Source organism: Pezoporus flaviventris, unplaced genomic scaffold (assembly GCF_033815535.1).
Source record: "Pezoporus flaviventris isolate CSIRO_AGI_PZ_B2104156 unplaced genomic scaffold, CSIRO_AGI_Pfla_v1 ptg000107l, whole genome shotgun sequence".
Taxonomy (NCBI): Eukaryota; Metazoa; Chordata; class Aves; order Psittaciformes; family Psittacidae; genus Pezoporus; species Pezoporus flaviventris.
This window is the reverse complement of record NW_026892655.1, coordinates 1,584,174-1,610,821: the sequence shown is the minus strand read 5'-3', so window position 1 is coordinate 1,610,821 and position 26,648 is coordinate 1,584,174. Positions and strand designations below refer to the sequence as shown.

At 49.9% G+C, this 26,648-nt stretch overlaps 2 protein-coding genes and 1 long non-coding RNA gene across 4 annotated transcripts in view; 2 read left to right on the top strand and 1 right to left on the bottom strand.

Annotated features, from left to right (window-relative positions):
• The window catches only part of ATP5MC1 (ATP synthase membrane subunit c locus 1), a 254,377-nt gene that overhangs the window by 14,314 nt on the left and 213,415 nt on the right, over positions 1-26,648 (bottom strand). The window lies entirely within an intron of this gene.
• On the top strand, positions 3,563-7,763 carry LOC133281784 (uncharacterized). Of its 2 annotated transcripts, XR_009747580.1 has the most exons (4): positions 3,563-4,296; positions 5,765-5,866; positions 7,243-7,328; positions 7,441-7,763. It is a non-coding gene; the product is annotated as an uncharacterized LOC133281784 (long non-coding RNA). The 2 variants fall into 2 exon arrangements; XR_009747579.1 differs by lacking the exons at positions 3,563-4,296; positions 5,765-5,866 and adding an exon at positions 6,207-6,426.
• Positions 23,851-25,543, top strand: HOXB13 (homeobox B13). The gene is made up of 2 exons (XM_061477543.1): positions 23,851-24,625; positions 25,284-25,543. The coding sequence occupies exons 1-2, from the start codon at positions 23,851-23,853 to the stop codon at positions 25,541-25,543; spliced, it is 1,035 nt and encodes a 344-aa protein (XP_061333527.1).

Here is a 26,648-nt window from a genome sequence, read left to right as displayed (position 1 = left end):
TTGGGTGCAAGATCAGTTTAGGCTTAAATGAAGGCTTGCACCCTGCTTTAGCATGGAATAGAAGTAAAAGATTACACTGGTGATAGAGCTTCTACCAGCTTCAGAGCACCCAGGGCTTGTAGTCTTATAGAAAATACTAGTCTGGCACTGAGAGTCTCAAATACAGCAAAGCCATCAGCAGCACAGATCCTAAATTAATGATGTTAAACTGTTAAACATAGTCCCTTTCACATTACAACCTCATGTGACAAGCTCTGAAGAATGAGGCCTTACAAGACTTATGTTCTAATTAAATATCACCCCTGTGTTACAGACAGGGAAACAGTTATGCAGCCATGAAGGAATTTGGCCAAAGTCAGTCCGAAAAATCTGTGGCATAATCCCCCTTTCCCTCGCCAGATTTAACATTCATTTTGAGAAAGGCTGAACAGCAGAACTGAGCCAGGATGGAGGAAAAATGGACGGCTGCCAAAAGGGATTGATGCCCTTCAGGCTCCAGGGAGTTTTTAACCCTTCGCAATGGTGTTCCCGGCCTGTGAAACCTGGTGGGGTTCATCAGGCTGTACTTCTCCTCTACTGATCCATAAGACATTCGCCAGTGGGAGCAGCTGCTTCGAGAGCGAGCTGATAACTGGAGCCCTGAGGCACTTACATCTGGACGTCTCGTCCCCTGCCTGCTTCCCTTCCCCACGTGCAGGATGAGACTCGAATATTGCCTGTGCTTTTATAACGTGTATTCCTCTGGGGCCTTGCTCCTGATTACGGCATCTAAATGCAAGCAGAAACAAACAGTGACAATGAGAAGGACAAACAAAGGTGGTCAGCCTGCAGGTTCCGACCGCTTTGTACACTGCATTTGGTTCCATTTCGTAAGAAGCTGCAGTTTCAGGAGCCACAGAGTGTGCTTAATTCCTTTTTTAATAACAGATATAACATTTTTGAGAGCAGCTGCTCCACATGTTATGTAGCACAGCCGAGAGCCATATGGATTTTTAATTCCCAGGAGTTATTACGTAGTTGTAGCAGCACAGACGAACCCACGCTTGCCTTAATGGAGTCATTAGACTTGACAATCCTTCCTTAAAAAGGGCTATTGTTTGGCTAGATCAGATCCAAAAAACATAGGAAAGGTTGGAAAGATGGGTTCTTCATCTTATAAAACAGAGAACATCGGGGGGTTTAGGCAGCTCAGTGGTTTCTCTGCCTTCAGGAAATTGCTTCTCTGTTAGTACAAAATGATTTTAGTGACCTCGGTTCTGTCCTTTCTGAAGTACAAATCCAAAATGTGCCTGGAGATGTTGGCACTGCTTTACACTGGTGGGGTTTTAACGAATGGGGACACTCAGCCTCTCTTGCAATGCTCTGAAAGGCACAAATCCTCCACAAATACTCGAGTTACAGCCCTCAAACGCATCTTGGAAGAGACATTCACTTGGAAAGAGCTATTAAATCATATTTCTTAGGGAACTGTTATAAGATAACCATGAGATTCTTGCCCTTGAGCCTAAAACACGTGGTCCAACAAGAAACAGGATAAAGCAGATGCAGGATCCTGAATGCAAACGTCTTTAATCCCAGTAAAACACTAAACCACCCAAACAATCCTTGTGTTGAGAAGCAGCAGAAGAGAAAAACAAGCTGCTTTAACGCCAAGGCTGCATCTCCCTGTACATCACTTGAATGCATTGCAATGAGTACACTACAGATTGCTCAAATAAATCTGAGGCACTCCCTGGATCTTTAGTTCTATGGAAAATGTTGGAAACCCCTTAACCTTCTGGCACGGATGGGGACTGTAAAAATGGAAAATGAATGCTAGTAAATCTGCTGCTGGCTGCCATGGGAATGGAGCAGGTTCCTTTAAAGGACCCACGATCACAGAAAGCAAAGGGGATCCAAGCTTTTTTGTGTGCGTGTCGAACAATTAGCTTCCACCAACCTGCTCCATTGCTCGCCGCCGCGGTCTGTTTCCATGGCAGCAGGAACTGAATCCCTACAAGTGTTGCGGATCCTGGATGTAAATGGCGCTGCCCATTGTGTCAGCAGCACTCGCAGAGCTGGGAGGCTCATTCCAGCTTCGCAGAGCCGGTCATTTCCTTGTGTTATTATCCAGGTTGGATCAGTGTTGTGGTGCTGTACAGGTGTAAGACAAGGTTGTTGCTGTTAGCCCAGAGCTCGGGTGGCATGGGCACCCAGCTGCACAGGGGCATGGAATCCTGGAATGGTTTGGGATGAAGGGACCTTAAAGCTCCTCCAGCTCCAACCCCTGCCACTGGCAGGGACCCCTTCCACTGGAGCAGTTTGCTCCAAGCCCCTGTGTCCAACTGGCCTTGAACACTGCCAGGGATGGGGCAGCCACAGCTTCTCTGGGCACCCTGTGCCAGCGCCTCAGCACCCTCACAGGGAAGAGCTTCTGCCTAAGAGCTCATCTCCGTCTCCCCTCTGGCAGGTTCAAGCCATTCCCCTTGCCCTGTCCCTACAGGCCCTTGTCCCAAGCCCCTCTCCAGGTTCCCTGCAGCCCCTTCAGCCACTGGAGCTGCTCTCAGGTCTCACTGGTCTCACAACAAGGGCTGCTGCCTCAACCGGAGTCCTGATGGGGAGCTCCCATCGCTGTTGCGGGATCACATTCGGCTCTACCGAGAACTCTGCTCTGGCTCTCACACACTCTCTCCTGCTGCCCCCAAACCCCAGCCCGGTGCTGCCCAGCTCCCCACGGGATCTACTGCGGAAGGGAACGGGACCCTTGCGGTGGGCCCAGGGCTGCAGCAACGGGACCCGCCTCACCTCAGAGCCGCCTCCCAGGAGCCCTCGCGCAGCCCTCATGAATATGCAAATCACCCCGTTCTCGCAGCTGTGATTGGCTGGGGCTGTTCAAACCAGGCCACGCCCCCCTTGCCGGGGCGCGGCCGTTAGCAGGCCGTTAATTTGGGGGCGGGAAAGGAGGCGCGGCAGCGCGGGCATGCGCATGCGCAACTGCGGCGCACGCGCGTGACACTGACGCGTCCTCCTGTTGCGGTAGCAACAACTCCCTCCCCCTTTGCTGTTGTTACCCAATCAGAGACTCCTCAGGCCTCTTAGCCCAATGGAGCGGCAAGATATTAATAGAGAGGCGGGGCTTAAGCCGTCGCTTTGCCCAATCAGAGAGCGGGGTTGGACGGGGTCAGCAGCTCGGCCGTCGCCTCAGCGGCTGCTGGGGCCGGGCGGAGATGGCGCCGCATCCAGGTGTCCGTCCCTGCCGGTGCCTCCGCTCTGTGGGCGCCCCCCGGCCCTGCAGGGTGCGAGCTCCGCTCGTTGCAGGTCGGTGGTTGTTGGGGGGATGGCGGCTCCTGCCAAGCCCTGTGTGCTGAGCGCAGGGGAGACCTTGGGAAAGGTGCCTTGGCAGCGGCGCTGCAGCCGCAGGTGGGTCCGTCAGCTCCTGTGGAGCCTGCTCCTGGCACAGAACGGGCCGTGCCTGGTGCCCTTGGATGGGGAAAACCAAAGGAATTGTGGTGGAGCCGATGCCTAAATGGGTAATAAATTCATATTCGTGCCGGGGTCACAGCATCGCTTCAGCTGGCACTTGAGTTGTTTGAAATCAAAAGGTCTAGTGTCCACGCGTTGTGTTTTGCTCACATTTGGCTGCCTGGCCTGGAATCCCCCACTGATGCAGTGTGCGCAGCCAGCCCTTAGCCAGAGCAGTGTTTTATTGGCCCTGGAGCGTGTCCCCTTGTTGTTGTAACACTTGCTCTTTGCGAGCGTGTGCTAGCCCTGATGTTTAATCTTTGTGAAGCAGTAGCTTGTGAGCATCAGACGTATTTCTCTCATAATGACTGAAGTTAGGCAAGAAGTCAAAACTTAATATGCCTGTGAGCTCTTGCCAGTGTTTTCTGGATTCATGCCTTGAGAGAGGAACACGAAGGAAGGCTCGAGTGGCTCCAATCCAAATAAAGCATTATTCAGAGCTGCACTCCAGGAATCGTTGTTTTCCACCACTCAGAGCTATCAATGGAGCTGGTTGTTCTCACAGTTATTTCTAGCTGGGGTGAAGCTTCTGAAACAGTAAGCACTCCTGGGTTTATGTGGTGGTCTGTTATGACTAATTGTCCAGATTATCATCTACAGCAGGCAGTTTGTAAATCATCCATCCAGGGAGCAATTGATAGCCAAGGCCTAATGGAATGGCGATTCCACATCTCCCTCTGAGCCCAAACGGAGACTTGGAAATTACAGAGCTTCCTTCTCTTAAACTGCTGTTGCTCTGTGATGCAGTACATGGAGTGGTGAGCTTCTGAGGAGCAGGAGACAGGAGTGAACAGAGTGAGTACAGCATCAACGGATCGGTTAGTGGCAATGGGAAATGAAATCAAGTACTTGTGAGTGGGCTGTATGGGTGTGATGATCCCTTTATTGTTCTTTTGGAATCAATAAGGTGCAAGCAAATGTTTGTTTATGGTGCTTTTATTTTTCTCCCTGGACTTCTTTCTCTGGAAAATCAGACACTTCCCTGGAAGCAGGGAGACCTAGAGGAAGTATTTGCTGGCTAGAAACAGAGTGGTGAAGCTCTTCCCAAAAGAATCCAACTTCTTTCTTGGTGTCTTCCTGCAGACTAAGCCCTTCTTTTAAAGCCTGACTTTCTTCTCGGCACGATTATTTTTTGGCTGTTAGATTCACATTCTGTGATTTGCATGCCCAAAGGGGCCAACTTTCAGCATCTTAAAAGCCTCTTCTGAATTCTAGGCAAAGATTAATCTGCTGGGCTGGAGGAAAGCAAGTAGTTTTCTCTGGTTGAATTTAGTGCTGGAAAAGAAATCAGAGAAAAAAAGCAGTTATCATTTAAAGCTTTTCTAAGCGCAGAGGACTGAAGGAAATTAATCTTACAATATTCTTACAATATTCTATTTGCTGTTCCAGTTACATTTTTGCAAGGTTCTTGGAGTAGTTTGAAAACCTATGCCTAGGAAATCTACGCTAGAAAGCAGTTTTAATGCAGTTCTTTCATAACTATTGTAGTGTCCCTCTGTGCCATTTCCCTCCTCGTTGTTAGGACAGTTTGTAGCCCAGTAACTGATGTAGGAAACACAAGACTTGTCTCTGTAAACTGGCCTCTGGCTGTCAGGGCACAGGCATCTTCACCACCCACGCTGAGAAGGACATGAAACCTGGGCAGGATGCGATCTGCCAGCTCTACATCTCAAGGGTAATCCCCGCATTCCTCGTTTCAAGATCGCTGCTTTGTCACTGAGCTGGTGCTTTAATATCCAGTTTAGCCTTGCCCTGACGTGGTCACTCAGCCAGAAATAGCATTCACTGGTCATTTGCTTCAGATTCATCGCTGTCAAAAGGATTCATTGCTGACAAAAGAAAAATGTCTACTTTACATGTTATTCTGTAAACTCGTGTTCAGAAATGGCTTGTAATATTTTGAGACAGAATCACCTTGACAAGAATTCAGGGCATTCAGAATGAATGAATGGAAGAAGGAAAACTTTATCCCTCATCAGTGAAAAAGCACTTAAAGGATACTCATTTTTCATGAGTCCCATTAAGCCCTATTGTCTTGTTCCAAACAAGAGTCTCACCAAAGTGGTTTTGATTGGCACTTTTAAGTAACATCCTTAATGAAGTCTGATATAAAAACTTCAATAAGCCTCCAGTTGCTTGGACTTCCAATAATTTGAGGAGCAAAACCATGATTCACTTCAGTTTATTGTTGACCTTTGGACACACTATATTTTATGGTCTAAATTTGTTTGACTTTGCATTTGACCTCATTGTTATTTTTCAGGGAATGTTCCTAGGAACGAATGAAAGTCTATGAATGACTGAAAAAAAAATATAAGAGGTGGAAGGGAGGACACTTGGAGCCTCTGGCTTGGAGAAAAGAAAGGTAGGAAATGAGCTTCTCTTTAGTGGGACATTGGGCAGACTGGCCCACAGGCTCCTTTTCTGTTGTTAATGTTTCATTTCTTCAAACATTTACCCTTGAAGTGAACTTCAAACACTCACTGAGCTGTACAGAAACCAGCTACAGCCTTAAATGAAGTGGAGAACCTGTCACTGCTTGGTGTAGTGCAGACCCAGGCTCTAGTTTGATCAGTGTTAGGGACACACACCCCAGAAAGAGACATTTACAGTACCTTTCCCAGCTCAGCACCAGATAAAACTGTGGCAGAAGTAGATCTGTCATAGCAGGGACCTCAGCTAGGCTTGTCACCTTTGCAATAGCTATTAATGAGTTACCAGTGTTGTTCATGTGTTTCAAGCAAGTTTAGAAGCAAATTGGCTTCATATCCTCTTTCCCAGCCTTTTATTCTTGGTAGACGTAAGTTTGATCTGGGGATTTATGTGCTGGTGACATCCCGTGACCCTCTGAGGATGTTTGTCTATAATGAGGGCCTTCCACTTTTTGCTACTTCAGCATCCTCTGACCTTTTGCACAATAGCTTGGTAAGTAAACAAGCCTATTAGCAGAAGTTAATGACAGTTCAATACACAGCAACCAGAGATAGAGAGAAATCCTAATGGTTCCACTGTCCAAAGCATCTTTCTCTGGAGAATCCCTAAGCACTTCATAAATACCAGTCATTCATCTTTGTAGTATCTGAGTGCCATAAATACAATTATGCGTGAAATATTTGAGCAGATTCTCTAGTAGAATGCACCATGTGTTATATTATCCTGATCAGTGCTGCATACAAGTTTTGGCACAGTTAGTACTTCAATAAATACATACCTAATTAACTTTATGTACTAGTCTGGTACTGTTTTTCATGAAGCATTATTGTGGCAAAAAGATTGTTATAAGACAGAGAAATCTTGGAAGGGGAAAAGGCCCAAGTGCAAAGATACTTTGGTTTACTTCTTTCTGAAAAGAAGTGGTGGCTTAGCTGGTGGCTGGCAAAGGTTCTGGTATGCAGTTCTGAATCATTTCAACACAGAATTAGCTCTCCTAATAAGTGCTTGTAGAATGGGGCCTGACTGGGAAAGAGGGTTATCTTCCATTGAAACTGCTGATTTCTCAGAAGTGATGGAATTGGAATGCTGATGAGATTGCAGTGAAGTGAAATTGAAACTGTTGAGCCTCATTTATTGGGTTCTTTAAAGTAATGGGATCAGTATAGGGCTGATCATATTTAGTGCCATTAAATCTTCTGTGCTTAATTAAGATGCTTTGTACATGAGGCAGTGTGACCAGGATCATGTAGAGAAGAAGGGAGGAGGCTAATACCTTTCTAACCCTGCATCTTGTTCATTCATTTACAGGGTAATGTATGCATGCATCTGACAAATTATTCCATTAACAAGAACAGAGTTAATTCTGCCAGAGAAAAAGACATTGGAAGTAAGAGGTAAAAGGAGAGAACATTTCTGAGCTACTCCCAGAGGGGGTAGTGTTTACCTTTTCTTGTACATCTTCATAGGCTCGGTGTATTTCAGAGCATTTTTTGTGTTTCCCCAAAGCGCTGCCTGACTTCTTGTTGAATAAATCAACTGAAGAAACTCAGATGAGAAACAGAGCTGGACACCAGAATTGGGAAGGAAACTCCACAGAGGGAAGTTTGTGCTCCAGCTCAGCAGCATGCATTTCAGTTTTTGTCTTGAGATAAAATGTTTGCCTACTCTTCCTAAGGACACTGATTTGTCTAACAAGATGTTATCACTCTCCAAACTTTGCCTGTAATCTTAGCTCATCATGCTGTAGCAACCCTACATCGTCACTGTATTTGTTATCTTTGTCAGCTGTGATAGGCAGATTTACAGTAGTTTACTTAGACACATATTTTCTCTTGCAGTATTTCTTGTATCTTATTTTCTTGTAAATAAACCAGCTGTAGTGCTGTGGTTGTGCAAGGCAACAACTCCTGTGAGGTGATCCATGAGTCAAGTGCAGGAGCAGGCTGCCCAGGGCAGAGATGGAGTCACCATCCCTAAAGGGCTTGGGGGCATGGGTTAGTGGTGGCCTTGGCAGTGCTGGGTTAACAGTTAGACTTGATCTTAAACAGCTTTTTTTTCTTTACACTTTGCTCCCTAAATCCTTTCTCATGCTAGGAAATGGGATTGCTCTAATGCAGTAATTGAGCAATAGAAGTTTCCAGAATGAACACAGTTATAATGATATAAAGAAGCTGTAGGCAGATTGTTGCAATATTAGGGTAGAAATACACCAGTTCAGTTAGATTTGTTATCAAAGGTTCCAGTATTCCTCCCTTTCCAGGACACCCTGAACCAGCTGTGAGCAGAGATGTGGCTGTGATACTGGCCAGATGTGGCTGCTTATAGCAGATGTTATTATCAAATTGAGGATAACGCCACATGCTGTTATGAAACATAACAATCACATCTGCTCCCCCATTACACCAGGGTAGTGCTCACTTTGAATTATGCAGGTTTGATATTATCCTGAATCACAAATCCAAGCCCCAGTTGCTTGAGGACCCTAATAAATCTCTCCTCAATCCTGCAGCATGGTCATGGATAAACTGATCTGTTGAGGGGGGTTTTCAGCCTGTGGGTTGCTATCATCAAGCTCTTTTTTACCACCCCTTTTGAGTTCTGGCTCTCGACGGGGTCTCGGAGCTGGGCGGCTGGTGGGTGGCCGGCAGAGGGGGACAGACTACACCGAATCGGTGAGAAACGGTGATTGCGCTGTCGGACACAGGCGGGGAGCGCTGCCTGCAGGAGTTCTCGCTTTGGCGGGCACCTCGCTCCAGTTCCGTGCACGCAGAAGCATTTTGGAGTTATCCATCACTCTCGGTGGGAGTTACTTGGTAACGGAAGGGGCAGGCTGTCTTTCTCAGAGCGCAGCGAGTTAATACCAGTTCCTCCTCTACTACTCCCAGCACATACAAGCTTTGCATCAATTCTGCATTCAACCTGAGGCTGTAATTTCAACCTGTGCTACTTGTTTCCCTCTTTGCAGTATATACAAAAAGCACTGGCACCACTCTAACAAGCAGAGAAAAAGGCCATTTCCCCAGCTTCAGTGACTTGTTTTTAACACAAATCGTGTTAAAACCAGAAGCAAAACTCAGGATTTCCTGTGTTACCTCTGACCTTAGATGCTGGGATCAAACCTAGTGCATCCCCTGGCCTTGCTTCACACATCTCTGTAAGGTTTATTTAACTTCCTAATGCACCATCCAGACTGTGTTCAAAACATCCAGTTGTGTAGCAATTCAGTTTATATGCACTTTGAGGCAGGTAGGTGAGGGATCTTTGAGGAAGGTCTCTCTCAGTTGTTTCTTAGCAGCCCTAGTGATAAAGGCAGCAGGGCCAGATACAGAGCCCCATTAGTGGACTCTGCTTTCTGCAAAAGATCCCATGCAAAGGGATAAACTGGGCTCACAGTTCCTCCTGTAGCATTTCCTGGAGCCATGCAGTGCAAACACAGTTCAACTCTCAGCAAGTTTGGGTGCTTGAAATTACCCAAGAGATCATGCAGTATGTGGTTATCACCCTGCAACAGATCAGAGTCAGATTAGAGAGTAGCAAACACTCAAGGGACTAGATTCACAGTATTTTTCCTGTTCTTCAATTCCAGTCCTCTGAAAACTGCTCTCCTTATGAAAATATTAAATAGCTTATGGCAGCAGCATGCTAGTTACTTGATGCAAAGAAACAAAATGTGTCCTAAGTTACAAACACTGGGAGATACAAATAAATGTGAAGACAAAGGAAGAAGAGGAACTAGGTGATAATATCTGTCTGTCCAAGACCTCTCACCTTTCAGAAGTATCCTACAAATAGTAGCTGCTAACCAGCGAGGAGTAAGTCACATTCAGTGAAAAATGGGGCCTTTCAGTGGGCCCCATCACTTGAGAGATTTGATTTCCCCTGTACTAAGGAGAGATATGAGTTAGTCACCAGGTGATTTTTTTCTTCCTCTGACTCAGCATTTTATCCTCAGTATCCCATTTATAGATGTAAAGGCAAAACATTGAAAGAGCAAAAGATTCCTAATTTGAATTTGAAGGTGATTTAGGAATGAAGGATTGAGCACTGCAAAGAGGGGGATCGATTGGCTTTGTGTGCTAGATGATTAATCAGCAATATTCAGCTTATGATAACTGCCTCAGAAATGATGCATTGACTTGATAGAAGGGAAAACCTTGACAAAGAAGGTCCTAGCTTATGCTTTGGCCATTGTGTTGTTACTGGAGACAATCCAGGATAAATCTACTGCCAGGCAGAGGATTTTCAGGATCTGTTTGCCAAGTTGTTCTGCAGTCCCAGGCACAGGTTTAACAGCATCTGTGGGAGGAGCACCACAGGCTGGTGGGGAAGGGTGGGCTTTCTCCTATTGGAAGGTTTTGGTGTGCTTCCAAAGCAGGTATCTGTTCTGCTACCTTACTGTGGGCAAAAGTTCTCTGGACTGAACCTCAGCTGACCAGCTGAGTGCTGGCACCACATCTTGAACATTTTCTCTTCACAGAGCAAGATATATGTAAAACAAACCTGTACATTTATGACTCTCCATAAGACTGTAAAGAGCAGAAATAGAAATCTATTACTGTGGTATAGCAAAGCCTGGCTTCTCAGGCTCTTGAAGAGTAAAGGACTGAAAGGAAGAGGCTGAAAAGAGGAACACCAACTGTGATCTTGTAAGTCTGGGGGCTTGGCAGGGCTCCTTGTTTGTATTGCTCCATCGAGAGTCATTAATTTTGCACTTAACCCTGTTAATAGAACTCTCAGCTATGCACAGATATGCCCTTCCTTGGCCAAGTTTTTATCTGATTAGAGGCAAAAAGACTCTAATGTGTCTGACAAATTGCTTCATTGAATGAAGTGGTTTCTTTTTCAAGCTCCATTTCAGAAAATGTACATTTATATACTATATGTTAACAAAATTGTAGTTAAGGAGGCACTATCCCTCCTCCAGTATGGACTTGGAGCATCTACCTCAAAAACTGCAGTATTTGAGGCTGTTGTTTCAGGTTTTCTCTACCAGCAATAGTACAAAGACAGTTCAGTTCCTCATTCTGCCTGATCTTCATCCTTGTGTCCGGACCTTACCACTGTTAACTATGCTGGTTCAGTGTTCAGCACTCAGAGTTTGGACTTCACCTGTGGAATTCCATTAGAAAAATGCTGCTGTTTTGTTATTTTCAACAAAAGCACTTTCCAGATGTGCTACAGCCCCTACTCCATCAGTGAAGGGCAGAGGGGGCAGTCTCTGCGGGAAGATGGGCAATGAGCAGCTGACTGAGGAAGGGATGAAAAGCTCTGGCCCCACAGAACAGCAACATGAAACAAAATTTAAAGGTAACCAGTGGCTCATCCTCACTGGGTTTAGCTCATTTTTGACAGTAGCCAGTTTTGTTACAGACTAAGCTGATGCTCTTTGTTTCACCAAGCTCAGCATGTTGCACCAAGGATGAATTCAGTCCATGCCATCAATCTGATTTTGAATCAGCTCCTGATACAAGCTATTTCCCCTCTGAGACAGATGTGTCTGTGTTAAGGAAGGTAACTCCAATGCAGGACACCAATAAAACATTAATCTTTTCATAGATTTTAATAGAAGTTTTTTGGTAGAAACTAAGCTACCTGCTCCAAGACTCTTCCTACGTAAAAATACAGTACAGTGTACATCACTGGAAACTAACCTGACATGCAGTTGATCAGGCCACAGCAGGAGAAAGATTAGAGTCTGGGAAGGGGTCAGGAATAGCCTCCTTGCTCTTTTTCCAGGATCTGGGTTCTCAGTGCAGAGACTTGCTACTGCAGGATACCCACAGAGTGGAAGGCAGAGGGATCTCTGAGCTGAAAGGAGATCTGCTTGCAGGTGGAAGGAGAAATTCCAGGTTTTCCAGAGACCTAAATACTGGAAGAATAATTGAGGAGAAAGGATAAGCACCCATTCAGCACAATAGCGAAAGGTTGAGGGGCAGCAGTCAAGGCAGGTAGTACCTCTTTCTTTTATCCTTCATCCCTTATTTCTGGAACCAAACATACATAGAGAAATTAAGTGTGGCATGTTAGAAACGCTGTACAAAACATCGCTATGGACTGGGACAATATGGTTATAGCAGCAGTATTGTGGATAGGTAAACTGAGGCACCGAGCTTGTTGCTAGTCAGCACAGATGATAATCTGTGTCACTGGACCTCTCTGGAACTTCCTCTGTAACCCACAGATCAAGGAACAGAATCAAACCTTGTTCTCTCCAATATGGAGTAGATCATTTTGTCAGCTTGGTTTTGGCTCCTGCTTGGCACAGGCTTGGAACTAACATTAAAGCCAGCCTTTAGGGCCTTCAGGTCTTACTGACTCTAGGATACAGCGTGAGAGCCCATATCATCCCTTTCTACAGCCTTGTTCTGACCATCTCTGAGTGGACAGTGAACCTCCATGGTGCTGTCAGATATATTCAAGCCATCCATCACCTCTTGCCTTTTAATTCTGAAAAGTGAATTTCATTGAGCTATTATTTTTCTACATCATCTATTTCAATAGCAGCATTGCAATAAAAGAGGATCTATGTCTCCAAAAGGAAGCTGCTGAGCTGTACAGTTCTTCATTGTCCTGTGGCAATATGGAAAAAGAAAAGGATACAGAGCTAATGCTTTCCTTTTGGGGGTTTAATTGTGGTACAGTTTAGGTATTGAAATGGCTGGATTTATACCTGTAGTCATGAAACAGCAAAGCAAAGCAGCTCATTTCAGGTTTTGAAAGTTCTTCAGTGCTCTGTGTGTGGCCCTAACCAGGGAGTTAGGACAGGATGGGTTATCCTTGGGAGCAGCTGCACTGGGAATGCACCTTTTATTTAACAGTTTAAATGGAAGCAGGTCAATTCTGGCTTCTGCATCATTGCCAAACACTTCAAAATCTGTCCCAAACTGTTAACAGAGGTTTAGTGCTTTGAAAGCCCCTAACACCTATCCCACAGATTGTTAATCCTGCTGAAAAATCAGGATTTAATTGGATTAAGAACTAAAAATCAGGATTTAGTTGGATTAACAACTAAATTGCCAAATGAAAATGAGACTCTTTTAAAAATCTGATGCAAAGTGACTACAGCTACTGCACCCTTTTATTTCAGTTGAGGAAAAGCAACCAAGCTCCCATTACCAAAAACCAATATGAGCCACTGTCCACTTGGTCTGGCTGCAAAGCACATTTTCAATCAGTTTATGCTCTAACAAGCTGTATCAGTTTCATCTCAGTAGAGCTGGTGGTTATTGAAGAGTGCTCAATGTTCTGGAGGGTGCCAGGCACATAATTGTTTTTACAACACTGTAAAATGAATCAGACTGAAATTAGTGTCGTTCAGCAGAATCACTTTCCTTCCCTTTAAATTACTTAATCTGAGGGTTAATCAAAAAGAAAATGAAGGGTTGACACTGCCCTTCAGCTAAGGGCAAGTACAGGTTCAGCCATCCTCACTTCATTTGGCTGGGAAGAAATGTTTTACAGTACCTGCACTTGTACCTCTGCCACTTCCCTGCTGCTCATCCAGGGGGAGAGGGGGAGAGCAGGACGGTGTGGGCTTCTCACGCTTCCCACTTGGAAGTCAGATTGGCAGAAGAAGGAACGTGATGCCATTTTGTCGTTTTAACTCCTGTGAAATGGGAGCTTGCTAAGGGAAACGCCAGGAAAGCCAGGAAAAGGGTGTTTCTGTGGGGATGGTCTTTGCAAGAACAGGCTGGTGGCTTCATCTGTTATAAAGCACAGAGATGTTCTCACCCCTCCTCTGGTGCCACTTGAGCTGGGGAGGCGTGAACAGCAAATACAGCCAAGATACACTATTGTGTAAGAATCTCAACCACCATCTCCTTGATTTCTCTGGTATAAATTGGCTCCTTGCTGGGATAACCCAAACCTCCTTTGTTCTGCCTCCTTGGAATTGTGGTATTTTGGAAGCAATTGCAGTAAATGTCTCTGCCTCGGAGGCTTTCAGGTCTCGCTCTCTTCGACTGTTGCTTTGTTCTGCTCAGTCACTGTAGCAGGTTTATTATTCTTCACTCTGTCATATTTTGTATGCACGCAGGTTCCAGTGGCATTTATTAGTAGTATGTTTTTAGAACAACGTCTGGCTGATGAGTTGTATCAATAACAGCTGGGCAACGTAAGATGATCACGAGCTATAATTATTATATACAGCAATACTGTCAGCTAAAGGCTCTGAGAAATGATGGAGGCATGAGGATATCTGTACTTTCAATAGTGCGTAATCCCTTTGCAACAATACAATTATGCAAAATGAGATTAAAGGGTTTATCTGCATGTGAAAATTGCATCGGTTTCTGTTCAGATTGCTTTTTATCTGATGTAGATGACATTTGTCCTCTGATAGCTCCATCTGAAGAGCTAGTGGCACAACAAGCCTCAGCTGCCATGTTTCCTGCTTTCCCAAAAGAAGTGGTGCGTTGGAGGTGCTTGCGTCCTTTTGGGTTAAGTTCCAAGAGCCCCTTTCTTGGAGAACAGTTCTGCCCAGGCTAAGCTGGACCTGACCTTACTCCCCTTCTACCCCACAAACGAACATCAGCTTTATTGTAGCCACAAGCTTGCGGTCCAGCACAAGCGCTGTGGACAACCTGCCTCAGGATTAGGGCAGGGCTCCCGGGATATATCCCCATGTAGCCAATGGAAATGTGAGACCCCAGCTTCACTACAAGTAACAACAGGAGCAAAACCAGAATAACAGAGGCTTAACTCGGGTCAGGAGCCAAAACACATGCTCAGCATCTCCCCGTGGCCTGTAGTTCCAGCTACCAGCCAGTGTAGGAAGGTGCAAGTCTCTGCTGGTGTGCATGGAGGAGCTGTGCTGCTCCCAAGGCACATCCCCTCTGTTGGGAACATGTGATTGGGATCTAATTAGTTCCAGTGCATAAGGGGTGGCTTCTTTCATTACAACATATATCTGAAGATTTATATTCCAGCAGAGAGAGGGAGGGATGTGGCTTGTGGAGTGCTCTGACTCCTTCCTGCTCAAACTGCTCTAGATTCCCTTCCATGCAGCAGAGCCCAAAGAGGTCTGAAACCCCTGGGTTCTTATCCCCAGGAAGTGTAGGGATCAGGAGGATCCAATGCAGTTTTATTACAATATCCATGATAAACCCCCTCTACCTTTAGAAAAGACCCTTTTGGTCTGCAGAAAATGTCTTGTCTATGAGCCGTGTAAACGGGGAAGCTCAAGAGAAGGGATGATTACAGCCATGAGAAAACAATAGCTACTTCTTAATCTCTTAAGCAACAACCGATAGTTTCTGGCACGTGTTGAGTAATGAATGGAAAATATGAAGCCACTGATGGCAATGTCACACCCCCTGCTTCTAACCACTGGGGCTTGGGCACAGAAATAAAGGATCCCATTGAGTCACCTGGGTGGTAACATTGCTCACAGCCACCAAGGACCAACCGGCAGCATTTATTGGTCCTGGCATTCATCAAACGGATCTGGCACTGCCTGATGTCTTACAGAATGTGACAAGTCAGCGGGAGAAGTTGTACATAACGACATTCACTGTGAAGCATCTGTCAGACGGGTGCTTGGGAAGTGCTGCGATGTGGTGTGCAGGCTGTGCAAGGAGGGAGAACCCAGATCTGCCTCTCCACGTGAATGTGGGCACAGGTAATGAAAAGTCAAGGTTATCTTGGGAATGGGAAGAGAATGAGCGGCCAGGTACAGGCTCCTGCTGTGTGGGTGTGCGCACATCTGCCTCTTGTGCTACCAGGAAACTGGTCTGGACAGTGTGGGAAGCACGCTTGTCAAAGGGAATGACTAAAGGGGCTTTTTGAAGGACTTTCTAGTGCAGCAGTGAGTACCCCGGCCACTGTGAAGCTTTTTTCCCCTTTGGAAATGTGAGTTCCTCAACTACATTGCTCAGCAGCGAGGAATCGTGATCTGCAGAGAACTGCAGACAGCGCATAAGTACCTCGCCTGAAGAGACAGAAGTGTCTCTGGGTAAGAACAATGTTAGTTGGAATAACTTAGGTAACTTAGGTACAGATAGAAGGAAATGGTAGAAACAATGTCTAGTTTGCATAAGACTTTCCTAACACCACGACCATTTTCCTTTGTAATTGATGTTTGTGCTGTCGTTAATTTTTTACATCCTGATTGTTTGATATTTAAGAAGGAAAATTGATTCTCCCTCATGGAGGACAAGAAGCTCTAGAGATTGCCTGGAAGTTAGGACGTGAAAAGGCATAAATCGGGCGGGGAAAGGTTGCTGAAAGAGGCAGTATTCCATTTCTATAACTGCTTCATCAGGACAGGAATGATTCAAAGGGGAAAGACTGGAGTTTTTCCAAGCGGCCCCGAGGATCTGAGCCCTGCTTGATGGAAAGAAGAAAAAGAGAAGAAAATGAAACCGAGGTAACCCACGATTCAACCGTGGAAGTGGCCCCGGCCAAGCCGTTCACAAACCAACCTCGTGTTAACGGCTGCATGGGCACCTTCTGGGGCACCCTGAGGACACGGTCAGCTTGGGCTCATCTTTAGTAATGGATAATTCATGTAGAACAAAGCAATTGCCTTCGGGGGTGGGAGCTCGACCCTTTGTCCCCCAACGAGGGGAGACGTGGCAGCCCCTGCTGCGCACCCCCAAAGCCTGGGGGAGGAAAAACCATCCCGGGACAGCTAAAAACCCAGGGAACGCTGGAATATTACAGAGAGAAAGGAAGGGAAAACCTCCCCTTCCCCCCCAACCCCGCCTTGTGAATTGGGTAATTTGGTAAAAAAAGAAACATTAAGTTTCAAAAAGTCTCAACCAATTTTAGGATTACTTCTCCGTCCACGGCGTTATTTCAGCCCTCAGGTTTCGGGCTCTGCTTCTTTGGGTTTTCCCGTCCTAACAAACTAAGGAACAGAAAGAAGCTTTTCCCGTTTGCTGTCTGAACCACAGCAGGGAAAATGTGTATTTGGGACCTGAGTAAAACGTGGGGCTGCCCCGGCTGCGCCTCCCCGCATGCTCCTCTGTATCTCTATGTTCGTATGCGGGTGCAGGAACGGGATAAAAAGATCGCTGGGGGCATGTTTTGCTACTGAGAAGTATTATACGTAGAAGGCATTCATGTTATAATACGTATAAACCATTAATAGCAAGATACTTATCAATATACTTGTTAGTGTATCAATGTTAACGACACTACATTATTTACGTTCATATTTATTCGGACACTTCTTAATATAACAATGATAAATGCGCTTCAGCTACGTAAACCTTTCAGGGAAGCTCTCAAATGGGTATTGGGTCTTGAGTGCAATTGGGTCTTCATTAGTATAATCATGTATCACGTATTAATTATTATGGACGAGGGGTTTAATTACTGTATCTCTGTGTGCCGTGGGTTCCCCTGCGGGAAGCGCCGTGTCCCGAGCACCGGGAAAACCAGCAAGTACCGGGGGAACGGCTCAGGGCCGGGATGGGCTGGTCCAGCACCGAGTTAAGAAGGGGGCTGGTGCAAAAGAAGTTAAAATAAAAGCCTACAAAGACTTTGCAGCGCAGCTCGCCTGGACCGCGGCGGTGAGCAGAAAATACAAGGAATTCCCTAGGTTTTTAGGGAAAACGAATGGAAAAGGCTCAGGGCTGGTGTCGGCAGGAGCTGGGTCCGCAGCGTCCTGACCACGCGTGTAGGCAGGGACAGCTTCACTGTCCTTTAACTGCCGCTGCCGCCAACTTCGCCGCTGGGATTCCTTCCCTCCTAACGCGCTTCTCGGCATCGCCACCCCGAGCCGAGCTCCGGTCCGGCTTCCCCGGGTGTAAACGGCCCGAAGTGCCCGAGGACCCCCAAAACGAGGGGGCAAGGGTCCCAACGCCGCCTTCGGAAGGAATCGGGAGGAGGAAAAGCCGTCCCGAACGTCGGACCGGGGTGACGGGCTCTTCCCTGTGCTCTGCCCTTGGGAAAGGGGGGGAATTCTGTCTCCACAAAGCAGAATACAAAGCATTCGATGGCTGTTGTGAAGCAACGATCCCGCCACGGTATTCACGCGTGGGACTTAATGTAGTCTGGCACTGCTTGAAAACAAACGATTCACTCACCCATCCACTAATACTTGCCGTTATTGTCTCCACCATTCTGGCAAGCAACGTTTGGGCTTTCAACTGAGTCCCAGCAACACATTTATCCCCAAAGCATATTAACGCGGCATCAGTCCTGGCCCCCGGGAAGGTGGCGCGGGGGAAGCTGCCGATTTAGCCTTGGAAATGGCAGGAAATAGCTGGATTTGGAGGACTTCGGTTTCCATTGAAGGGTAAAAGCTGCTCAGGTCCCCGGAGCCCCCCGAGCCCCGGTTGCAGCCCGGGAAGGGAGAAGGGAGGCGGCTGCGTATCCGTCCCCCCACCCCGGCCGCCTCCTTCCCTTCCGCCTTCCTCCCCACCCGCCTCGGCCTCGGGCGGCCCCAGCCGCCGCCCCTGCAATAAGGAAAGGGGTGGAGGGGGGAGAAAGAGCGACCTTTGGACCCCCCATCCCTGCTGCCCCCCCCCCGGCACCCGCTGGTCTCAGCCCTTCCCCATCGCTATTCCCACCTTAAACTGGGATCTCAGACTGGGGGGGGGGCACTGGGAGGAGACCCCACGCTCATCCCTTCGATTATGGAAGAAGCAGAAATGTGTGAAATCCCATTGAACTCCTCCAGGATGGGGATGTCTCTCCCTGTCCCCCACAGTGCTGCAGTCCAGGGCACAGCAGAGCTCTGGGATGGGCTGGGTGTGATGCTCGATGCCTTCCCATGCTGCATCCTCCTGTCCTCACTGGGCATCATCCTCAGCCACAATGCAGTGGGCAGAGAGACCTCCCCAGGCACTGGCAATGGCAGCAGCAGCGGTGAGGGCAATGCACGGACCCTCTTGCAGTGGCTGTAGCAATGTCGAGGCGATGTGTTCATCCCAAAGTGTCCCAACACGCTTGCTGTGGTCTCTGCTCTGCCTGGATGATGCAAAATCCAGCCTGCACCATCAGGTAACCCTTTTTAGGCATTAGGGATCCACCACCAGGCTCGGGAGGTGGAAGGTGGAGGAACCCTGAATCCTTGAATCATAGAATCCCAGCCTGGTTTCTGTTGGAAAGGACCTTAAGCTCCTCCAGCTCCAACCCCTGCCACGGGCAGGGATCCCTTCCACTGGAGCAGCTTGCTCCAAGCCCCTGTGTCCAACCTGGCCTTGAGCACTGCCAGGGATGGGGCAGCCACCGCCTCTCTGGGCGCCCTGAATGGAGCACTGGGCCAGTTTTTAGGTGCACACAGACCTCTCCCTGCAGTGCAGGTGGGAAACACACAGGATTCAGCCAGAAAAGCAGCGCCGCTGCACCCTGGGCACCTCCATGGGGCCCTTCCCCATTTCCTCCTCTCTGTGGCTGCCCCGAGGAGGATCAGATCCCCAGTATTTTACATGCTGAAACCTCTGGTCCCCAAGGGCCTGGGGAGGTTTTGCCACGAGCAGCACGAGGCATAATTCCCCACTGCAGTGGTCCCCACTGGCCTGGGGACCTCGGTACCATCCTGCTGGCCTGAGCACCGCTATGCGCAGCCTGGGACTAGGAGCACCCATCTCTTGTCTTGCCATGATTTGTGAGCCGAGGCTTCCCTGAGCACAGGGCATGAGTTGTGCCAGCTGACAGGGCCTGATCCTCAATGGTGATCACCCCATCAGTGGCTCGGTCCAACACATGAAGTCCTTGTGTTTGAATTCCTGCCCTAGGGCTGAGCTGCCAGAGACCAGCAAAGAGCAATAACCCCTGGAGAGCAGCAGAGCTGTGCTGGAGCAGGGGCTCACCTATAGCTTTATGCTACGAAGGAAGGTGATTCTCCTGGGTCCCACCTCTAGGCTCTCCCAGGTACCACCAGATTCACCTTTTGCAGAGCACACTTTTGAGTACAGGGCTCCAAATCCTCCTGATTTCACCCAAAAGGCGGCCCCTCCATGCATGCGTCTAAGATATTCCCCCTCTCACTGCCTGCATGACCCACACCCAGCTTCAGGCTCCCATGAGTGGAGGAGGGAGCAGCAGGGAAGAGCAAAGGATCCTGATGTCTCCTAAGGAATTAAACATCAGAACCAGGGCTTAAAAGCCAAGCACAAAGCAACTCCCCTTTTCTCCCACAACAGCTGAAATAAATTGCTTTGGCTGGGCAGGAACTTGGGGAACACAGAGGCAGACCCTGGTGCGTGCAGTGATGGGCGCACGCTGCTGGGCTCGGCGCCTATAAGGAAACAGGCTCAGGCAAAAGGGCTGCTCCCGCTGGGTGGGATGGATGGGATGCACAGGCACAGTGCACGGTGCACGTAGAGTGAAATGACGCGTTTCAGCCTCCCTACCCAGGAGCTCGGGCCGGAGGAGGCTGGGGCCGGAGGGGAGGATGCAGGAGGTGGGAAGGGGGCTCACGGAGGGGCATTTCCCAAGGGAGCAGCAGGATTTGGGGCTGGGAGCGGAGGGCACCAAGGGGCTGCAGCCTCCGGGGAGCTGCCGTGGCTCCCCGCAATGTCGTTTTCCGTTTTGGTGAACAGAAGGGAGGGACCCAACCTGGGGGTTCCACGTTGGAGAGCCCGGGAACAGCACAGCAGCCACCCGCGGCGGAGCGCGGCCCTCCCGGCTTCTCAGAAAGGAAATGAGCGGCGAGGAAGGAGCCTCCAGCCAAGCCTGGGGAGGGGAGAGGAAACCTGGAAGGTGCAGGGTGGGCGAGAACCGGGTTAAATCAAACAGCCCGAGGTTGAAATCACCCCCCAAAAAGCGAGGGGGTGTCAGAAGTGCGCTGCAGTGATTGCGGCGCCGGGGCTCCGGCACAGAGCGGGGATAAAAAGAGCAAAGAGAAGTCAGGCCACGCTCTCTGTTCCCATGCCAGCTGATCCGTTCAAAGGATCCACGAGAAACGCGCTGTAAAAGTTCGGATTGCGGCTCTCCAGGCATCAGGGAGAGAAATATTCGCACCTACATCTTCCGGGGATGCCGGTGGGGTGGGAAAGGAGGGGCCGGCGGTGAAAGGGATAGAAAAGAAAAGAAAGGAAAGATCAAAATGCTCGCCTTTATTTGAGTCTTTCTTCCCAGAAATATTGCCAGAATCAGCGACCAAAGAGCTGGGCTCCCGTCCAGACCCAGAATTCAATTTTCCAACAATTGATTATTTCCAAACGCCAAGTCTTTAAGTAGTTCCAATTATTTTTTTCCACCCTCTTCAAACTGCTTTGGGGTTTGGGTTGGTTTTGAGGGTGGCTTTATTTTCCTCCCTTTTATTTTGTAACCTCAGCCTCAAATTCAATTGCTTAAAAAAAATCAGAGACTAAGAAGCTAGGAAGTTTTTCCGCAGCTTGTTTTTTTCCATTCCAGATGGGATAAATATTAAATGGGTCCTATAGAGAATATAATAAAAGAATCACTGAGAACTGATAAGAGCATTTGGTGATTTTAAGCCCAAACATCGAAAGAGGAATTGGTAAAAGAAAACAGGTTTTTCCCCTTTAAAATAACCCGGTTCCTCTCCCTTTATTGTGACCTGAATTATTACCTAAAATATTCCCTGTTAAAGTGTCAAAGAACGGAAATCCTAAGATCAGCTTGGAAATCGCATTTTAAATGATTTCCATAGCAAAAAAAAAAAAGCGCCTGCTCGAAATTTCCTGCATCAAGGAGCTGAACTGAAGGGAAGCGCGGTCTTAAAAGCACGAGGTACGCTGGAATCTCGGAGTTCGGGAATGCCTCTGAATAAACCAGCCCAAGCGCAGAGGCGGTTTTGATTCTGGGGGATGAAAAAGGTGAATTATACCCCCCAATCCCCAACACTGCTCCTGCGGGGCCAAATTCCGGTGGCTGCAGCCGTAAGAAACGGAATAAATTCGTGTTTCCATAAATCGGTTGTTCCGTCCTCTCTTTTATCGGGGTGTCCGTGCCCGCCGGTGGATACGGCTCCTCCTCGTGCTTTTCTTCCCGTTTGGGTAAATATATATACATATATATATGAATAAAAGGAAATGAAGTGACATAAACTACCGGGAAAGCCAGCAGCAAGTCGCTCTCTCCGCGGATCCCGCTCAGCTTCCACCCGGGACATCTCGGGAGCTTCTCCCTACGAAGCCCAAGCCCTCCCAGCCGCTGCGGGGGCTCCGTGGGGCCAGAGCGGCCTCGACGGCCACAGCGAAGCCCCGAAGTCAACAGGCTCTTAACTTTCAACTTGGCCTTGACCTCCGGATCGAGCCCGTGGGGGAAGCGGGGTGAGACGCAGGGGAGCGGCGGCCCCGTCGGCAAACAGGGGCCGCCCGTCGCGGCCGCCGAGCCCCAGCGCTGGGGGTAGCAAATGGGGAGAGGGCAGGGGAATCAAAAGGGCATCAAAGCGGGAGTGCAGTCGTTAAACTGCGGGAAGGGAAGAAAGAAGCCTTGAGATCGGAAAGGTGAAGGCTGAAAACACAGGGATCCAAACCATGGAATTGTTTGGGGTTTTCCTCTTTCCCTTCAGAAAAGAGATAATCGTCGATTTCGGTGACACCGAGATTTTTAGCTGATGAGAAGGGCCGAGGAGAGAGGATGCAGCTTCGGGATGTGATTTATTCCTCTATTCCTTTCCCTGGGAGAGAGGTCGGGGCGGATCTCGCCGAAACAGCCCAAAGCAGAGCCCCGGGGGCTGAAAGGAGCTGAAGAGGGGGTTTTGGGAGGCAGCTCCTCCCGCAGCGAAACGGGGTTTTTCCCCGCCTGGGCGAGCTTCGCGATCACTTCCAACCCCTCTTTTTTCCATGGGGATTTCTGGCCCTGAGCGTCACCCCTGTGGCGACTCCTCGGGGCGGACGGGTCTTTGGCTTGGTGGCCAAAAGATGTAGCAGAAGGAGAATGGTTATTGCGCTTTGATAATCAGAAGGCAGAAATCTCCGCTCTTCTTTGCACGAAGGAAGCAACGCACGAGCCCAGGCTGCCTTCGGGGGCAAAGCGTTCCCTTGGACAAGGATTCTGGGGGAAAAACAGAGAGAAAAGGGGTCGAGAAAGGCGATTCTGTGTTTGTACCATACGTACAGACGACTGAAACCCCGCGTACCTGAATAATCTCTCAGCATGCCCACAGCACAGGCCTCAGTGCGTTTGTCCCAAACAGCCCCTCACCGCCTCGTCTGTCCGTCCCCTCTGCCTGTGCCTCCACCTGCCCGGTGCTCCTGGATCCCAAAGGTGGTGTATTATTTTCCCACTTCCCTTTCCCAACCTCTTTCCCTTTGGGATGCCGCTTAGCAGGGATACACACGCTGACCTGAAGACACGGCCCACGGCCGTGCCAGCACCGTACGGGGCAATAGCTGTGTGCAAACAGCTTGAGTGTGTGTCCCCCCTTTTGCAGTTGTTTTCTGGGTGTCGATCACCCCCTTTCCCATCTCTCCTTGGTTTAGGACCCTGCCCGGTCCCTCTCCCCAAGGATTCAGGTTTCAGCCTTTGGCAGCTGAAAGTGGGGCTGCACGACGATGAGTGGGGTGAAAGAAAGGCCGAAAGGGGGGGGGGGGTGTCCAAGGGCTTGACCGGGCTTTTTCCGAGGGCAGAAGCCCCCGGACCAGCGTGAGAAGATGGGCCACACCGGACAGAAAAGAAGGAAAGAAAGCAAAGAAACGGGGGTTAATCTGAGCCCGGATTCTTCCACTGGGGACTGCTCTTCCGCGCCGTTCATAACCCCCCATCTCCTTCCCCTCCTTCCCCTCACCCCCCCCCCCCCCACCTCTGCCCCCTTTGGGGTGTGTGGGGGGGCAAGATGTCGTTCACGCCATCAGATGCAGCTCAAGAGCCGCCTCCCGTGTTCCCGCCTGTCACGTGCGGGGGGGGGGGAGCTCTTCTCCTCCTCCCATCGCAATAAAAGTATTTTCGCAATTTCTGCAGCCGGGGTTTATTGGGGCTGAAGGGGTTTTGGGGGGGGGGCGTGGGTTTTCTTCCCTCCTTCCCCGTCCTTTTCCCCCCGCTCGGCAGCCAATGAGGCAGTCCTTCACCGTTGCGTCAGGGCAGCCCGGCGGGGAAAGGCAGCTCTCGGCAGCTCTCAGCCTTTTAAAAAGATCCGGGGACCCCCCTCGGGCAGTGCCCGGGCGCTGTCGAACCGGCTCTCCCCATGCCCCGGCCCCCGCGCCGCCCCCCATGCAGCCCCCGGAGCCCCGCGACCCCCCGGGCCTCGAGGGGCTCCTGGCAGCCGGCGGCTTCGCAGGCGGCCAGGGCAGGGGGGTGCTGCCACCTCCCGCCCCGGCCCTCGGGGGCCCCTCGCCCCCCGCCGGGATGAACCCCGGGTACCCGGCGGAGGGCCCGGCCGAGCCGCCCAAGCCGTGCCCCGCCTCCGCCCCTCCGCCGCCCGTCCCGCCGGGCCCTGCCGCCGCCGCTCCGCTGCCCTACGGATACTTCGGCAGCGGCTATTACTCCTGCCGCGTAGCCCGCAGCGCCCTCAAGGCCGGCCCGGCCCAGGCCCCCTTCCCCGGCGAGAAATACCTGGAACCCCCCGCGGGCGCCGAGGACTTCCAGAGCCGCCCCGCTGAGTTCGCCTTCTACCCCGGCTACGGGGCCCCGTACCAGCCCGTGGCCGGTTACCTGGACGTGTCGGTGGTGCCGGGTTTGGGCGGCCCGGGGGAGGCCCGGCATGAGACTCTGCTGCCCGTGGACGGTTACCATCAGCCGTGGGCTCTGGGCGGCGGCTGGAGCAGCCAAATGTACTGCCCCAAAGAGCAGGGGCAGGCCGGGTACCTCCTGAAATCCGCCTTTGCAGGTAACGACCCGGTGCGGGGGCTGGGAAGGGGGTGCGGAGCCTTCGTGTGGGGGGAGATAGGGACCAAGGCTTTAAATAACCTTCTGGGGAGCTGCTCTTGCCGCCCGGTAACGCTTAGGAAGGAACCCGAATTAGGGTTCACAAAACAACCATTTAGATTAACGCTGCCCTTTGCAGCTCCTCACCTTCCGAGCAGGGAGGCAGATGGTGATACTATCCGGGTTGTGATAGTGATACTATCCCGGTGCAGATGGTGATACTATCCGGCTCCAGACACGATCCCAGCCGCTGCGGGCCAGGGCAGACCTCGGAATGGGGCTGCTTTAGAGGGGGTAAGGGGTGTGCATGGCTCACCGTGCAGGGCCGTGATCGGGGGGACCACTACCACCGCTCTGCTCGGCTGAGGCCGCGGGTATTACGCGGGTGCTACGCGGGTTTCGCCCACTTCGGTCTTTTACCAATACCTGGATTATTCATTAAATAAATGAATTCCGGGAAGAAAAGCAACCTTTAAATACCAATGGGGATAATTTAATTTAACCCCTGTCAGGAGGCTGGAGGGAGGAAATGGGGCAGGGAGGAAAAGTGGTGGGAGGTGGGTGGGTGCGGGGTGCGCGGGACCCCCGACATGCTCAGCCCCATCTCTCCCCACGCTCAGACTCCGCCGGGCAGCTGCCCCCCGACGGCTGCTCCTTCCGCCGGGGCCGCAAGAAGAGGGTCCCTTACAGCAAAGGGCAGCTGCGGGAGCTGGAGAAGGAGTACGCGAGCAGCAAGTTCATCACCCGCGACAAGAGGAGGAAGATCTCGGCCGCCACCAACCTCACGGAGCGGCAGATCACCATCTGGTTCCAGAACAGGCGGGTCAAAGAGAAAAAGGTCGTCGCCAAAATCAAAAGCAGCAGCAGCAGCACCCCGTGAGGACGCGGCCACCGCAAGCGCCGAAGGGGTCCCCGTCTGCCCCCCAAGCCGCCATCCCCGCGGGGGGCTCCGGCACCGTCACTGACGGGAGCGAGGAGGGCCGGGGAGGGCTGAGCCGTTCCAGCCGCCCGGGCAGCGCTGAGCGCTGGGCACCGCTCCCCCTGCTCCCGGGGGGGCTGGTGGGGACCCCCGAAAGTGGGGCGCCTGCGGAAGGTGCCCCATCCCCGCCCGCTTTGCACGCAGAGGACCCTGTACAGTTTGCTCTTGCCTTACAGCGCCGCTGCCACGTCGTGTTCCGTGCCTCTGACACCGCTTTGGTTTGAACAGCATCCTCAGAAATCAAAATCAGAAAGAAAAGGAAAAACTGGCCTAATTGCATGAATTAACCCCAAAACGCAACTCCCGGCTCGCCTGCGTGCGGCGGGAGCGGCGCTGTCAGGGAATGAGAACGGGGGTCACAGGGAATTTGGTCTTTAGCAACCAAAAGCCGTACTTGAAGCGGAAAACGAGCTTCAAAAATCCCCTTAATCCAGGCAGACGTATCAAAATGCGCGTCTAAAGGAGAATAAACACAGCGCGGGTGCGTATCCGGAAACATACGTGAGAATTGGCCGCATAAACGCGGCACGACATCTGCGTACCCGCAGGGACACGTCCAGGAAGGCGCGGTTATATATAAAATACACATATAGGTATGCGCATATTTAGCAATACGCATTATTTTACCTTTTCTCATAGACGATATTTGTGTTGGTGTATTTAGATATACCCGAAGGTATGCACGTAGCCACGCGATGTAGTGCCGGATGTGCGGATATAAATATATACTCAGCTCGAGGTGTATATAAACGTGTTTCATACGTACATATACACACTTATATGTATGTTCGTGCCTATATTTTGATACAGGTAAATGCAATCGGTATAATTCCCTACGCGCTTTCGTTTGTGCTGATATACGTGTATTTGTACACACATTTCCCTTCTCCTACTAATACGGAATTATAGCTATACGCGTCGTAGCATGTGCTGAGTAATCCCCGTGTAATACAAAATGATCTTGGTTAATATTAAGAAGCGTCGTCATCCTTTTCAACGGAATAAA